Raw genomic sequence first — 17042 nt, 5'->3', positions numbered from 1 at the left:
TCATCACGTAAGGCCGTCCCTGGCAGCGTTGTGTTTAGGTGAGGACGAGGTTCCGCATGACAGACGGAGGAAAAGTTTTGAAGTACTAAAAATAGAAAAAAATAAAATAAAATAAAAAAATACTCCCAGTATGAGATACAAAAAAAAATGAGAGGCTAAATCGAACTTTTGAACACATAGTCAAAAATGTGACTTTTTAAGTTCACATTATGACGTAACAAGACAAAAACATAGACTCTTTAAATTACAATTATGGTTAAATTACAGTAATCAGAATTCTAACTTTAATAAACAAAATTAAGAAATACTCAGTCAATTTTTAATGAGATTCCAAATCATACTTTTGATTTAGAATAAAATATATGAAACAAATTATAATATAGTCAAAGTTTTGACTTTTTAAGTTAAGGAATAATTAGCCAGTGTTGACACTTTTTATTCAAATATAATTTTAATTTCCTTAAACAGAATTATTAGATTACAGTCAGCATGCCATAATTATGAGACACTTATAAGTAATTTTATTCTAGTAAATCAAAATGTTGGCTTTCTTTATTTAAACCACATACAGATGGACTTTGCTCAGCCCAGACTCGACTGTCTGAAGAATCTGTGAGATGCAATGGAAAGCACTATAAAAAGTTAACACTGATTTAAGAAATTTGTGCTCCGTTTTGTTTTGGTTCAACTACATTTGATCAAAACTATAAAGAAGAATTAATGAGAAACTTTTACTGACAGATTTGCAGCTCTTTTTAAGTGAAGTCAAAATTTTGAAATCTGTATTTATAGTAATGTATCTTTGTGTTTCCTCACAGACTGTTTGGGTCCAAACAATGATCATTTTAAAAGTTACTCAATATATGCACCTGCTTCTGTCCATTCTGCTGGATCTGTTCCTCTTCACCGAGTGTAACTCACATCACTGAATGAATTACTTCTGCAATTACAGTCCAGTCAGGAACAAGGTAGTAAATCAGCTTTATCAAAATCCTTTAATAGCTGCATCTCTAAGAAAGCAGATGGATGAAACAGAGTGGGGGTGCTCACAGACAGAGGGGGTACACCCCCTGTTGGCCTGAGTTGTGACATAAATCCACCTTATTATAGGTAAGTAGAAGAAAAAACACTTACATCATCTGAGTGTACAACCCAATCTATTTACATCAATGTAAATGTTCAAACTTCCATTCTTTTGTCAGTAGTTTAATGACTTCTCAGTCAAAATGACTTTAATGTGGAATCAATTAGTTGCAGACTAAAAATATAAAGTGGCTTTTGCATCATTATACACTAAAAGTAGTGTTTCACAAGAAGCTACAAGCGTGAGATCAACAAACAGAGGAACATAAAACAAACCAGAGCATTTATAAAATGACTGAAAAGTGTTAACTGGGTCAAACTGGGCTAAGAAGCTAAACACAGTAAGATGCTGTTAAATCTTAATAGTCAGACTGTTGGTGCAGTGACAGCTGGTCCCTGCTTGGGTCTGTGGGAGGGCTGGATCATGGGCAGGGCTGCAGTGGAGGAGGATCAAGATCTATACCATGACCATGACCAAGACCTGGACCTGGACCAAGTCATAGTAAAACTGTGAAACAGCCAGCCAACATAAGACTGTACAGCTCTGGTCTGACAGTCTGTGTTAGTCCCTCAGTCCTTGACCGTCTTTCACTCTGGTATATTTGGAACAGACCGATAATCAGCCTGATCCCGAGCTGAACTCTGCATCAACATTTCAAGATCTCAGACCCGCCAAGACCTCAAGCAGGACTACAAATGTTCATGTACAAACGTTTCAGAGTATGTTGTAGTTAAGGGGCTTGTCTAAATTGTATGTATATTACACCAAATGACAGTGAGACAGAGTTGTGATCAACATACAGTAGAGGGGATACAGAAAAGAGAAGGGAATTTGGTAGAACAAAAGAGGGTTTGAAAGAATATTTCAACATGTTGGGAAATGTCTTTTAAGTTTTCTTGCAGAGAGTTGGATGAGAGGGTAAATACTCTCCTATTTGTGTGGTAAATTAATGAATCTACAGCCAGGAGCTAGTTCTGGTTGGCAGACTTTGTTACCATCGGACAGAGCCAGACTAGCTGTTTCCCCTGTTTTCAGTCTATGCTACGCTAACAGGCTACAGGCTCCAGCTTCATATTTAGTGTGTAGATATGAGAGCGGTATCTTCTCATCTAATTCCATAGGAAAAAAAAGTATTTCCCAAAACGTTAAACTATTCCTTTAAGTGCTATAAAAGCAACTCCTACTGACATCAAACATAATCATTGCAAAATACAAGGAAATTCATATAAAACTAAGACATGAAGCATAAAATAAACACACACATTTAAACTACATTGCTTGTACCAGCTGTTAGAAACTATACACAGAGCCTTATGAAAATTTAGAGCATTTAGATATGCTTTCTTCTTCAGAATCACATCAGTTAATGATTCATTTTAGGGAGAACAAAGGAAATTCCCACATGATGATTGAATTGCAGAATTTAAATATTTAAATGCATCATCCTTGGTGTTCCCCTGCCCTGCCCCAGGAACTAGGAAACAAGCAGGGAAAATCATTACAGAGTCTTCACACCGCCCTTTCTTGGGTTACTCCTCTTTAAGATGCTACAGAAGCCTTTATACCAAAACTACCAGACACAGGAGCAGTTTCTTCCCTTATACTATCACCATCAGAAAAATCTGACTAGTATCATCTGCTGCTCCTCTATCTTCTTCTTCTTCTTCTATCAGATAGTTACTACACCCTCATATCTACAAACACTATACACACACACACACACACATATATTTTTTATATATAATCTGTATTGTTTATTGTCTGTAAATATGATGCACATTGTCTGTATATTGTCTTCAGTGTTTGAGAATCACTAACTGCCACATTTCTTGTCTGTGTTAACAAACTTCAATAAATCTGATTCTGAGATGGAGATTTTTCTGCTTTCAGTTTTTAGTTGACTGTTTTTTCAATTTTTTTTTTTAGTTGTTAGCTGTCTTTGTTTTTCATGTCGTAACTTCCTGACTTTCATTTTCAGAAGTAAAAACTCATCCCATTTTACATGACACTCCAGTCCATTACCAAACAATATTTACTCAAACATGGCGACCATTATTATCATTATAATTTTTTTCTTTATTCTCTTACAGTTCTTCAAATTCCACCAAAATACCTGCACATTTTCTTGACACCTGTGCCTTAACATGAATGCAGAGAAATACAGTTTCATCTAACTTGTCCAAATGGCTATATCAACCACCTGAATATCAAAGCTCCATTTTGTGGAAAACATTTAATGTGAGGGTCAGTTGTTAAAAATGTAATCGCCAATCAACAGATTATGAAAAAAAACCAAACTTTTTGATTATTTTTCCATTGATGGAAAAAAACTGCAAACATTAATACGTAATTTTGTGTTATTTTGTCATATCTTCTGTTAAGTGATGAGTGAATTAAAAATGAGAAGCAGTGCAGCCTCATAGTATTTTATCCTCCCCTACTTAACTGTTCCATTGTCTCGTCCAGCATTGATTTGGTCTCAGCTGTCGGTTCACCAGAACACAGCAGGGACGTTTCTGGAGCCATAAGCAGAATTTGATCCTCCCATGTCACCGCACCCCACCCTGCTGTCCCAGTCCGTAAACCAAGTCACCTGGATAAAACCTTAAGATGGAAATGATTGTCAGTCTGTGTTCAATATTCTGTAAGTGATACTGGAAATTTACAGTGGTGGTGGTTTACTGAAAAGTACTGAAACAGATGGTTGATAGAAAACCAGTTTAAACAAACACTCCTTAAATAGTGACATCCCAATGGGAAAACCAATACATTTCTGTTTGTCTTGTTATTTATATTGTATATGTGTTTGGAATGATGAAATCATACCAAACAGTTGAACAAATGTAATGAAAAGTCTTGTTTTATTACCATGTTGTAGTGAAATCTTCACTCTGTTGGCTGAGAGTAAGTAAATATGTTTTCTGATTGTATCATTTACTTTTATTTTGAAAAAAAGCAGTTATATTCCTGAAATATCACAGCACTGCTTTGATGTCGGTAATAAAATACAAACTTTAAATAGGGGTCATAGCTCTTTACATTGTTAACAATTATAAATATAGACTAATTTCTGTTATATTTTCAGGTACTATAATGAGCGTATTACGTGATATTTATTATTATTATTCCATCGCATGAGTACAGTCAGGCTGAAATATGAATAGAATTATGGATCTTTAGGGGCCCAGCAAAACACAAAACCGTGATTTTGACTTGAAATTTATTAGTCTTATTCTCCTTATTATCATTATTTCCAACATTAGATTTTACTACTCGTTTAAAAGCCCAAATCAACAGCATGTATTTTAATCCAAAGTAAAGATCAGCTGCTTTAATGATCAAAGCGGTGAGTGGAGTTGATGTGACTCGGGCAGTGAACGCACCACGCCTGTCTGCTCTCTAGTTACAGTATGGCGGCCGGGACTTGCGGAGGAGGACAACTTCTTCTAGATTCCTTCCAGAAAACTGAAGGAAGGCAACGGCTATAACTCAAAACCGCCACGGCAAACACGACCTGGACTGAAGTCGACGACGACAGTGCAACTTGTGGCTTGTACCGAGCTTTTTCCTGGATGATAATCGGGCTGGTGTGATGCGTGAGCACCCGCAGTCAAGAAACTCCCCTGATTTTTCCGCGTCTGTTTCTGCCCTGACTGTCAGTTAGCCGGCTAGCTGCTCGGTAGCTCACCCCTCTTCTCTCTCTCTCCTTCAATGCTAACAGTCGCTTGCAGGGCTCCGTAGTAGCCAAACGACGGGCTAGCTTGCTGTTTTTATTTGCTCCAGGAGACAGGGATGGCATTTCGCCTCCATTCGGTAAGCGAACTGGTCGAGAAGGGCGGGGAGAAAACATTTGAGGACCTGGATGATAAGTTTGTCAGCACTCGTTAGCCTAGCCTAGCCTAGCCTAGCTTGCTGGTACATCGCCAGAAAACGTTGGCCGACAGTTAGCGCTTCGCCTGTCCACTAGCGAGCTAGCCAATTAGCATTTTAGTTGCACAAGGAGATCTGCTAATCCCCAGTTCATCCCGGCTGAGTGCCGTGAACCCTCTGCACCAACTAATTCAGACGAAGAGTGGGGACTGGGCTGCGTTAGTTGGCGTACATTTAATTGACCATTAAGGTTCTTATAACTCAGGGTGTTTTGGCTTTCAGTCTTGCTAGGTGTCATTAGCCAGCTCATAGGTGTTACTCTGGAGGGAGTGGTAACGTTAGGTAGCTAGCTAAGGTTCCCTGTATCAGGGCAACAAGGTCACTCAGATTATGACAGACTGTAAATGACGGATATATTAACAGATGACACATTACTGAATGCTAAACGTGTGTGAACCGATTGGCGTGCTGCACGTTGGGGTGTGTGTCTGTAGTTAGCTCGCTGCAAGACAAGACTCAACACAAGCTAGAAAGCGCGCAATAATTTGGTTAACTGATAGACATCAGGTATAGGTTCCTGGACTGACAAGGCATTTGATCAGTAGCCGCAGTTATTGACCTCAGCTGTTGCTATCTTTGGGGGACTAAAAATCAAGTCTGTGGTGGCTGACTGGCTTCCTTCGCCTGCTTCAGAGCTGTAATAGTTTGATGGACGTGGAGGGCTGTTTGCCAGACTGTCAGTGCTATACTCAGTCATGTATGTCTTGACACATGGCACCCTGGTCTGTACATAGTGCCTGCTGTCAGATATAAGTGTCGTTATGTAGCTTTGGTGGACAGTCAGTGAAAGGAATGTCTTGTCTTTTTTATACCTGTTGGTTTGTTTTTTATTTTCATTTTTTTCAAACACAGGAGAGTCTTGTTGAAATAAAGTGGGAAAGCGGTGCAGCCCGGGCTGTGTACAGTGGACAATGTTTATTAGTTAGTGCCTAGACACTTAGAGGACTAGCCATTCTGCCTACACATAGGCCCACAGTTATTGTAGATTATTCATTGGGGATTGCAACAGAAGCCTGTCACTCTGGATCAAGAAAACTTGTCCCTCGTCTCTGGTTGGAGTAATACTCTCAAGCCAAAATCAATGCCTTCAGCGCTGGCCGTGTTCGCCTGCCGACCCAACTCGCATCCATTCCAGGAGCGGCATGTGTACCTGGATGAGCCGGTCAAGATCGGCAGGTCGGTGGCTCGGTGCCGCCCAGCCCAGAATAATGCCACCTTCGACTGCAAGGTGCTGTCCAGGAATCATGCCCTGGTTTGGTTCGACCACAAGACTGGCAAGGTAAGAGGAGATGATAATAGCAAGCTGACTTTGTATTTTCCTCACAGGATGAATTGACTGGAAATCTACGCACATTTTCCCATAAATGTATTTTCTTTTTTGAGACCCATTATTCAAATTTCTTGAGCAGGAATGCTTCTATGGCAGCCTAACTTCACAGCCACAGCCACCTCAAAATAATTCTCAGCCGTATGTAAATTACCAGTGCTGTCACAAGCACATATACTACTATACTCTTTTACATGATAACACCCTGGAGCAAGACTTTCTCCAGAGTGTGAACTCTGCTCAGACCTGAACAGACTCAGTTTGCTCAAGGGTGCATTCACATTATGCATGTTTAGAGGGAAAACGTCAAACTCTGTTTTCTGTGGAAATATCCAATACTGTGCTTGGAAAGTAGCACACAATCCCAGTTGAGCACAGGAAGTGTTTCCCAAAACTCAGGGGACTACGGATAGAAAGACACAGATGCTGTTCCTCAAACGAGGGAAACAAAATCAGGTATAGCTCTGGATTTGTGTTGCACCTTCTGGATTTGTGTCGCACCCTCCGCCAAAATCAAAACCCTGCCCTCTTAACAAGCTACCTGTGAGTCATATGACTTCTGTGTACAAACTGTCTGAATGAATGAAATAATAAACACTCAACATTTCTCAGCCATGTCAAGGTAAACTGGAACTTTCCAGACCTGTTCAGGTTGTGATCCTGGCCCTTCTTTTCTGTCTCTGCTCTACTTTAACTACCATAAAGGTTAGGATGCATGTCATAATAATGTAGTATCAGATAGGGACAGATTTTTTTTTTTGGTTTACAGATTTTAAAGATGAAAGATTAACTTTAATCTTACTATTGGACATTTGTCTACCTTGTTTAAAATACAGGGATTTATAGAACAAGTCTTCTTCATTTCCACCTTTTCATTTCACAAATAACTTGAAAACAAAGATGTTTTTTTTGGGGAGGGGGCCTAAAACAACAAATCAAAGCATAACAAATAGCGAGAAGCTACAGATCACATTTTAGAAGCTGCAGCCAGCTAATGCTCAGCATTTTTGCTTCATAAATGAATATTTGTTTATGAGTAATTGTCTGCACTAGGGCCTCCTTTCTTATACAGTTAGTCTGTGGTGAAATATCTAAGTAATTTCTATTATTAGGAAATGTTTGAGTGGTGAACACAAAATTGTATTTTCTTTTTCTCAACATTTTATCCACATGAACAAAGACAACAGAGTCAGAATTTTGTCACAGCTCATTTTACAGACTGAGGTTGAACTTAGTCTTGGACTTAACAAAATTCAGTGCAAATGTCCATTCAGACATGTCCTTAGATGAGTCTAGGACTAGACTTAATCCTTGTCTGGGAAACCACACCAAAACCAAAGGTTTAAGATCTGAAACAAACAGATCAAATCTGTGTGTTGTGGCATCTGTCGTCGTGTAGATTCAGTGTGTCTGTAGTTTCTCTGTAGAACAGGTTGAACAGGCTGAGACAGCCACGGGATTACCCAGCTATGTGGCATGCAGGGACTTTGAAAAGTGTGTGTATGTGTGTATGTGTGTGTGTATGTGTATATGTGTATATGTCTATGTGTGTATACACGCAGCATAAGCTATTTATAACGACACCACTAGCGTCATCCTTTCCTCTCTTCAGGGATAAATGGACACACACATGGATTGACCACCATGCACACATCAGCATACACTGATTTATCACCACTCATGATTCACCAGTGTTTTGAAAAGGATTAAACATAGGATCAATTATTTTTATTATTGATTTATCACCAGAGGTTTTAATGGCTCAGAGAAGGACTGGCTGGTATTTCCTTGAGCTGATTAACACAGTCAATTGACTCTCAGTATAATGAACCTGGTCACTGACTGGCTCTGAATCATTTGCAGTGCTGAAGTATCCTGACAGACTTCACCAGTGTGGAATGAATTACAATAGCTCTATTTGCTCAAATTTGATAGAATTTACTGAATATCTACTCAATTAATTGTCACATTTAAATGAGGATACAGTGGATCTGGGTGTCCTGTAATGGAGGGGTGAAGGCAACAACCAACAACAACCAACAAAACAAAAACCAAATAATCACAGTTTAAAAGTGGAGATAATACAGATAAAAACAACTTTACTGGAAAAAAGTTGCTTAGACAGATGCCTGTAACTTTTGTAGTAAGCAAGTCAGTCACTTGCTTCATTGTAGAGTCAGTCAATCTTGGGTCACAAGACCATAGACTTTTCGATTAATATTAGATTTTTGACACATTTGATGCTGTTAGAAGCATTACAGTTTATGCTTAATGGTGTTTGGAGTCTTTATCAGTGCATGGTGTGTGTTGCAGCCTTATTGTAGTTGCATTATGCTTCTCAGTTTCTGTTGCTGCAACACTGTCCACTATTTATTTTGTATTTTTGCCAGTTGTGAGTTTCTTTTTCTGTGAAGCATTACATTGTAGGACAGTAACCTTCATTAACACTCTACTGGAAAACAAAAAATGACAGCGGGCCCTTGCAAAAATCCTGCTCTCATTTTAAGTAAAGCTCAACTGATACACAGGCAAGATGATCTGAAATTTGCAGCACAAAACTGTGTAATATTTATTTATATTTCATAATTCATTTTTAGGTTGTTGATAGTTCAGTTTCAAGGCAAGTTTACTGTACAGAATTTACTCTTTCTCTACTCTAAACTCTAAAATATCCTGACACATATCTTTGTAATACACTATATTGTATGTGTATTTAAAGATGGAAGATTAGGCAATATAACATAATATTTTATTATATTAGTATCAGGCTTTTGAGGCTAATATTCAGAGTGGTTCAGACCCTGTTTACATGTATATTTTGCTGTGGTCAGAGTTTGAGTTCAGTGTTTGGTGCAGACAAATAAAAATGTGCAAATACATAATACACAGCATTCCAATTATGGAAATTATGGCTAGATTAAGGGGCAATGGTTCAGTATTTGCTTTGTCTTTCTCTTTCTTGCACAAACACACAGGAATTAAGCACATCGACCTGACTTGCCTAACCAATACCTCACAACTGTAGGTTCCTCTTGCAGTAAGATGTTTGTCACATGAGTCTGCAGTTTAAGTTTGTTCATAACCGGCCAACAGTTTCACTTTGAACTGTTGCTTTCATCTGACCATGTTCTGCATTATGAAAGCGAGCGTGAGCGTGCCGATTGGAATACACACTTGGGAACAAAAAATAGAATAAGGTAAAACTCATTGTCATGAAATATCGTGCACATATTGACATGTTGTCTTTCTTGGTGGCCTTTGCCGCTCAGCAGTTTTCGTCTCTGTCTCTGTCTGTATGGAGATAAGTGTGCACTGGGGAGAAACAGGTATGATTGGTTGCATCCTGTGATTGATGAACCAATCAGTTGGCTCAGTGATCCAGCAGATTGCTTTGTTATTGATGTTATCGTTCTATACGTCAGAGCCGGGTCTCCTGCTGAGAGACTACAAAGACCCCCCTCCATTTTTTGATTCTAAGGGGCTGAGAGCAAATCTTGTTAACGTCATGACTTTTACATTTGGGTCAGTTTTATTCTTTTGTTGTCAGACTGAAATGGGATTAAGGCATGAGACCAGTAACACAGTGATTACATGTAATGTACCATAGCCATCTGATGTCATGGCTTCCTGCTGGGACCGTTGCCTTGACACTGACTACCGCGAAGGAAGGATGAACTAATTGACATGAGTGCAGCTGGTCGGACGAATGTCTGAAGGGCTCTCGGAGAGAAAATAATGAAGTGTGTTCTTATTTAAGCAGCAGCCAGTTGGGGAAGGTCAGATCAGACCCAGATGCTTGTCTCTTAACCCACCCGCGGAGGTCCTGGGACTTCAGTTTGGTAACTGCTGTGCTACAGGAGCTAAGAGACCAGTCAGTCAGACAGCCTGCAGTCCACCCAGAGGACCAGTCAGACAGTTTCTCAGGAAAATACCCTGACAGTCAGATAAGATGTCAGCACTGTGTCGTTTACTGTTGCTTACTTCTTCCTTCCTCAATGCCCCCAGACTGAAATGTGATTAAAGATGTTGTAATTACACAGTATACATGTATATATGGACTTGATCACTACATATTTTCCCGTTCATAGCTCTCTTCTGTTTATTGTTACTACTATAGAAACCCTATGTCAAGCGCAGCTGGAGTTTGTTTACATTCCATGAAAACAAAACTATATAACCACGCTAGAAGCCCAAAATGGTGAAAATGTTTGATGTGAATTATTTACTCATGCCCTTAAGTTTGTTTTTAACATTCTCAACGTGGAGATGTTGAATGCAAAGTAATTCCCTCTCTGAGTTACCCAAACACATACAAACACAACAAACAACACACACAACAACACACAACAAAAACATCTGATATAATACGGTATTGAATTCACTACTTGTATGTATGACTGTCAGTCACATTGTTGCAGTGGTTGCATGTTGAGCATCCCACATACACTGTCCTGCAGCTGGAAGTGCACACTAGAACAAAGTATATTACACTGCTGAAATAGTCCACAATGCACTATTCTCCTGTTGACTATTGTTCACTAAGAACTGCAGTGTCTAGCTGTTTTAGGAAATTACTAGGGTATTTTAAAACATGACACTACATCTTTGTGAGCTTTTTTCCCCCTTTGCATCTTTAGTAGGAACCAATAGGCTTGAGTGCCACAGAAAGGGAAGGGAAGTGTTGAGAAACCGTTTGTTGACAGTAAGAAAACTATAGTGACACCAGACTTACAATCAACATTTTAGAGCTTTGGCCTCTCTGTTAAAATAAAGGATATTGTTGAAGAATATGTTTATATTTCTCATGGTAAGATGATGAGGTGTATTTTTGTACTGTAATGGCAGTAGTGCTGGAAATTTTTTGACCTATACTTGTGGGAAAACAACAGGTGGATTTAATACAATCAATAAAGTTCTATGTAGGTTTTTACCAGTTCCAAGGCCACAGTGTCATGAATGATTCATGAGGCAAAAAATAGAATTGAGCCATCATTAATGTTACACCTGTGCTTCTCATTTAATGACCAGTCAACATGTCTGATGTGAAAACAGCCTATTGTAATAGTGTTACAAATTGAATGCTAAAATGCTAACTAAGGAGCATCCTTGACTTAAGACATTAAACCAAACAGCCTGTCAGTCAACAGGTTGTGTGCTCAGGCAGATATGTAGCAGATTAAATCAGATTTAGGACTCGTGGTGGAGATCTCTGTGTATCACTTAGAGTTAGCCAGCCAGTCATTCACTCATCCTGAGTGAGTGTGTACACTGAACCTTAACATGTGCCAGTTGACCGGATCAGGCCAGGTTTATCCTTCCAGTGGACTTAGTTGTAGCACCATGGTGGTGACTCCACGTACACATCCCTGACACTGAATTTGAAAAAGGAAAATTAAATATCAGTTAATTTAAGTCGGTTTTAGTGAAACATGTGGCTGATTAGTTTATTTTTACTAGCAGATTAACAGCTGTGAGTTGGAAGGTGAAATGTTGAATTCTCAAGCTTCCTGCTTTTTTATTTTAGCAGCGAGTGTACATACTGCTGCATCAATGCTGCAGCTATATGTGTTACAGCGTTAGAGCTAAATTTGTTTCCTCCTGCCCTTAATGTTTCCCTGCTGGCAGCCTGCAAGTACATGGCTCCATGCAGTACTTCACATCAGGATCTCAACATTTCTCTTCAGGCCTCCGTCATGTTTGGTCAGCTCTCTGTGCAGGAATTAAGAGTTGAGAGGTGAAAAGAATGCAGGGGGGAAACCCAGACTGTAATCATAGTATGAATGAATAGTTTAAAAGCCTCATCAGCTTGAAACCTTGTGACTTGAACAGGTGTAAATACCAGGCAGCAAGTAGAAGCCTGTACTGGGCTCCACTTGGGGAATATCCCTCTTGCCAGATAAAAAAATAAACCTTGTCATTTTATACCTACAGTGGTTTATCTTCATAAAGGTTTCCTGATGAGTTATGTGCTGTATTTAGCTCAATGGTTGCTGCTAAATTGGAACGTGTTAAAATCTTATTTAAGAAAATGTCAAGCTTGTAATGAGAACATAAGCTGCTGCCTGTCCGCTTAAAGTTATAATTCTACTGTTTTGGGAATAAATACACTGGAAGTAAAACTATTATTCATATTAAAGGTTTATGTATATGAGTTTAAAAAAAAGCTAATTAAAACTATAGGTAGTGAGAGGGATATTTGTGTAATTCAAGATGAGAGGGGAAATACTACAAATACTTCTTTCTCTTTCTTATCTCAGTGATGCTAATATGTGTTGCTGTTGGTAATGTTTAGTGTCATCATGCTGAATAAAGGCAGATTATTTGGTATTTGATTTTGTAAGAGCTAGTTTGAAAGTTGTCCGACCTCTGTTAAATGATCTACTGATGTACAGTTGGGGATAATAATCATATTTCTGTTTAGAATTCTTGATATTTTTCAAGTTCCCTGGCTGGATATCAGACATGAGTGCTGGTTTTTAATGATTTCTAAGTATTTTTAGTTTAGGCAGTTTATGCCACTGACTGTCAGTTAACAGGAGATTGTATCTGTTCACCAAAGTTACACAGAGCAATAACAAGTGTAGAGGGTGCAGAGTGGGAATGACAGGCTCCATTCTCATTACATGTCAATGTACCATCAAAGTGATTCAGAAGCTGTCACCACTGTACATATACACTCCCTGGCTGCTTTATTATATACACCTATACAATCCAATGTAACCTAGTTCAACAGCTCTGCCACATATTCTCCCTTTATCAAGTGGCCAGTTTTGTTAAAACTAGCTGTACTATCACTAAGGTTGTAGTCAGTGGTGATGTTGCACTGGCCTGCACAGCTGCAATCTACAACCTCAATGATAAACAAATAGAGATGAATACCTCTCTGACAGTGACTGCTCAAAACTGAACACTATTATCTTTGTAAAGGTGAAATTTATGGCTGAGCTGTTGAATTGGATTGAATTAGATTACATGTTAAAAAAGTGGCCACCTAGTGTATATATGTAGGTACTCCTTATTCCACATATTCCAGCCACTTCATCTCTGTATATAAACAATTAAACATATTGCACCTCTGCATCTATTGTAAGATATTGTACAATGTATTCTGTAGTAATTAATCATATCTCCACTTTAGCTTTAGATAGACATTTCTTCTTCTCTTTCCTGGTTAGATGCTCGCTGAATTTCCCACGATGATGTACATATAGATGTATATTTGGGCTGGTGAAAGGTTATATTATTGGCAGTCTAGTTGTCAGGTTATGAGGATACACACTCCTTACAGCAGGTGAGTCACTGGATCGCTGTAGTCTCAGGTAGGATTAGATTGCCTCTGAAATGGAAAACAGATTCTCTACTCGCTCTTCCTGTTGAATGGATTAGCTTATAGCTGCAGGACTAGCAGTAATTCATGCAGCTATCATGTAGCTGCGTAAAACCATTTTTCTGTAACTGCTAAACATACAGCTACACCCTCAGCGTAACAGTGCTAGCATCACTGTAAGACAAAGGCTACTTTCTAGGAAAGGGCCCGTTTATCACTTAGACAGGGTGGGTGGTCGTTTAGCGATAAAGACACGCAAGACAGCTAATCAGTTGGTCAACCAGGCAGCCAAGGGAGAGCAGTGCTGACAGCAGAGCAGAGCTGTTGTCTGGTATCAGTATTCGACGGCATGGCAATGGCCTCAGTCTGAATACCAACACAGCACAGGAACGCTGTTACACAAACAGGACACAGCTCTGTAACTCTCTTTATATCTGAGTGTGTGAGCGTGATGGGAATAAGACACTGTTGGCAGGAGAAGTGCCCTGGCAGACTCAGCTTTGGCATTGTGCACGTTTGTGTTCGGCGATAGGATCACCGCGTCCAGATACTGCAGCAGGACACCACGACGCTGTGAAACTAGTACAGACAACCAGTTTACATATGTTTGTTTTTATCAGCCATTTAGCTAAATGTTGTGTCTCTTCTGCGGCTTGTAGTGAAATCAACAGCAGATTATGCTTCACTTCCTACGTTAACATGCAGCTCTATGTCTACATCTATTTTCTCTGTCTTCCTTCCCACCTCTTTTCTTTCTTGTGACATTTGACTTGAAGTTTTACTGTATTGAACTTGAAACCTAAACATGCTGAGCCAGAGCCAGGTTTTATAACTTGTTCATACATGATTCAAAGCTGTTAGAGACTGTGTTTCTTTAGAGTGCAGGGGTGTGAAAGCCCGTTTACTATTTATATATCTGTTGCATCAGCCTATTCTTCACCAACTATTATGTGAAGCTCTATTTATACATATATTTGTTGGCTGCAAAATGAGGGAGAGTTTCCTGTGAACACTTACCAACTATAGCAGAATAAGATGATGGTAAAGCAAGGAGAACTAACTCCCAGACAGGTGAAACCAGTTGTCTCTACTGTCTGGTGAAGCAACTCATCCTGAGTCCTCAGTTTTTCAACACTTCCTCAGACAGGAAGAGATTCTGCTTATTGTTAGAAGTCACAACCAGCGACCAATGATATGTGATGCTAAATCCTGACATGTGGATTCATAAATTCAGATCAGCTAGTTGAGTTACCCAGACACTGCAGCAGTTTCAAAAGGCTGTTTATAAGAGAGAGACACAAACTGTTGCACCATTTAATGTGATTGATTCATTTTATTGGTATCACTGTTGGTGTAAAATGTACATAAATAGGGTATTATAAGAAAGAAAAATATTTGCTTTCAAGTAAGGAGCATTAAATTATTTTAAAATTGTTAAATTGTTTTTTACAGTGTTATAAAGCGGGGAAAGCAAATTAGCATATTTGAGAGGCTGGATTCAGAAAGTGTTTGACATTTTTGCTTTTTTCATTTCTTTGTGCCTTCCACATAAACCACTAAAGCGACAGAGCTTAGAACAGGCAGCTAAAATCTGTAGCTGCAACACTTGTGCACTCACACTCACCTTTCAGGGAAACACACACACTTCTGCTGCAGGAATATTCTCACATGCTGACTGATAAAACCCTCTTTCCGTTTGCCAGTAGCTGCAAACCGCCTCTTTTGGAAATGGTGGCAGCAGTCCAGGCTTTGGTCAGCCAGCTCTCTCTCTCCTCTCTGCACCGGGATCAACAAACACTCTTGCTCTCTCTCCGTCTACAGCCTCTTTCAGACGTGTACTGTAACCTGTAAATACTCTGCCGGTTTTACACACTGTTACTCTATTTGAAAAACACTACAAGTTCACTCTGAGGAAGAACTGCACCGAGAGTGAGAGGACAAGACGGCTTAACGGCATGTTGTTAAAAATCTGTCGCTGGCACATTGCACCAAACAATCTTTCACCACATATTTTATACATAACTTCTTGCTCTGTCTCGTCTTGTGTGGAAGTTGCGACATGTTATGTGAACGCCGTCTTTATTCTGCTGCTTTGTCCTCCTTTATCACAAGTGAAAATTACAGCATCTGAAAAATGATTTCTGTCGATTTGCCAAGCTCCAACTCTTATTATTATATCTAATTAATGTTAATACTCTGAGTAACTCGATAGCAGGCCTAAATTAAACCTGTCTGTTGTCTGGTTTCACTGCTCTCTGCAAGCTGGTGTCTGCACCCGGCCAGAAATCATTTGTGAGGGAAGAATTTCCACTGTACATCATCACTGTATGATGACAATGGACTGAGTGTTTCTGTCATTTCCTTCTCCAAGTTAATCTTTCATTCATATCATACCAGTAATATTTTGAGCCAGATTGCTCTCTTCCACTATCTCTATCTGTACTACTGATGACAAATAAAGGCAAAATAGAGGGACTTTCCTGGCAGCTAAACAATTTCCTTGGAGGTAAATTTAGACCCTGCTTTCTCGGATGGAAATGCAGGTAAGGGGAACTGAGTCTTTAAAGGCTCTAGTTTCCCAGGTCAAAGTTTCTTCAGTGGAAATGCACCTTAAGTGTCTGGTTGGGCTCCGTATCAACAGATATCGAGTATTAAAAGACTTGGATCAGAACTTGGCTTGGTCGAGACATCACTAGTTTGAACAGTCAACACAGAACTTTTCCAAGGCCTGTGTGTGAATGGGAAAAAACTGATTATGTACATTATCTTTCAATGGCCTAAGCATGGGGACTGGCTGTTGTTGCGTTAATGCCTGCTATGTGATAGGTGGTTAGAGTAAAATAGTGGGTAAAGAGTGCTGATCTCAGACCTGCTCTTTAACTAACAGATGTTGCTGGTGAGCTTTCCAACCATTACATCCATGTTTCCGACTGAGTCGCCCCACTGTAACTGTAGTTTAAAGACCATACATTAAAAAAATCTGATGCTTGGGGCTAGTGGTGAGGGGTTCATCTTAGGCCTGTCAGACCGCTGGGCTTTTTGTACACTGGGGGAAACCCTGCTGCTGTCCCTTATTTTCTCAGATTTATTGCACCAGTCATGACTCGCCTTCTTCAGTGTGACTGATTCATTCATTAACAAAACGCAGAGAAAGTCTCACGCCTCGTTTCCAGTCCTGTGGTGTGACCGATCTTTTGACATCCAGCCCCACAAAGCTCTTCATTCTTGTACTGTGAGTAATTCTTAACGCAAATTTCTTGGCTTCTTCTTTGTTTGCTGTTGACCTTACCACTTTATCTCAGGGGCTATGGCTTCTAATTTTGACCCTTGGTTGCTGCTTGATGTGTGCAGTCATTAGTTATATTGACATTATT

General features: G+C 39.5%; 1 protein-coding gene across 10 annotated transcripts in view; it reads left to right on the top strand.

The window, feature by feature from the left end:
* Nucleotides 1-4460: 4460 nt before the first annotated feature.
* slmapa (sarcolemma associated protein a) overlaps nucleotides 4461-17042 on the top strand; it is a 63720-nt gene continuing 51138 nt past the window's right edge. For 9 of the 10 annotated variants that reach the window (XM_018663304.2, XM_051074536.1, XM_018663302.2 and 6 more), the window contains exon 1: nucleotides 4461-6293. In XM_018663304.2, coding sequence (XP_018518820.1) covers nucleotides 6096-6293 — 198 coding nt within the window. In that variant the 5' untranslated portion in view covers nucleotides 4461-6095. Of the gene's footprint in view, nucleotides 6294-9396; nucleotides 9539-17042 lie in introns of those variants that run through there. The other variant, XM_051074538.1, reaches the window with a different exon arrangement.

Source organism: Lates calcarifer, linkage group LG12, assembly GCF_001640805.2.
Source record: "Lates calcarifer isolate ASB-BC8 linkage group LG12, TLL_Latcal_v3, whole genome shotgun sequence".
NCBI classification, from domain to species: Eukaryota; Metazoa; Chordata; class Actinopteri; family Centropomidae; genus Lates; species Lates calcarifer.
The sequence above is the reverse complement of the archived record's forward strand: the minus strand, read 5'-3'. Positions and strand labels throughout refer to the sequence as shown.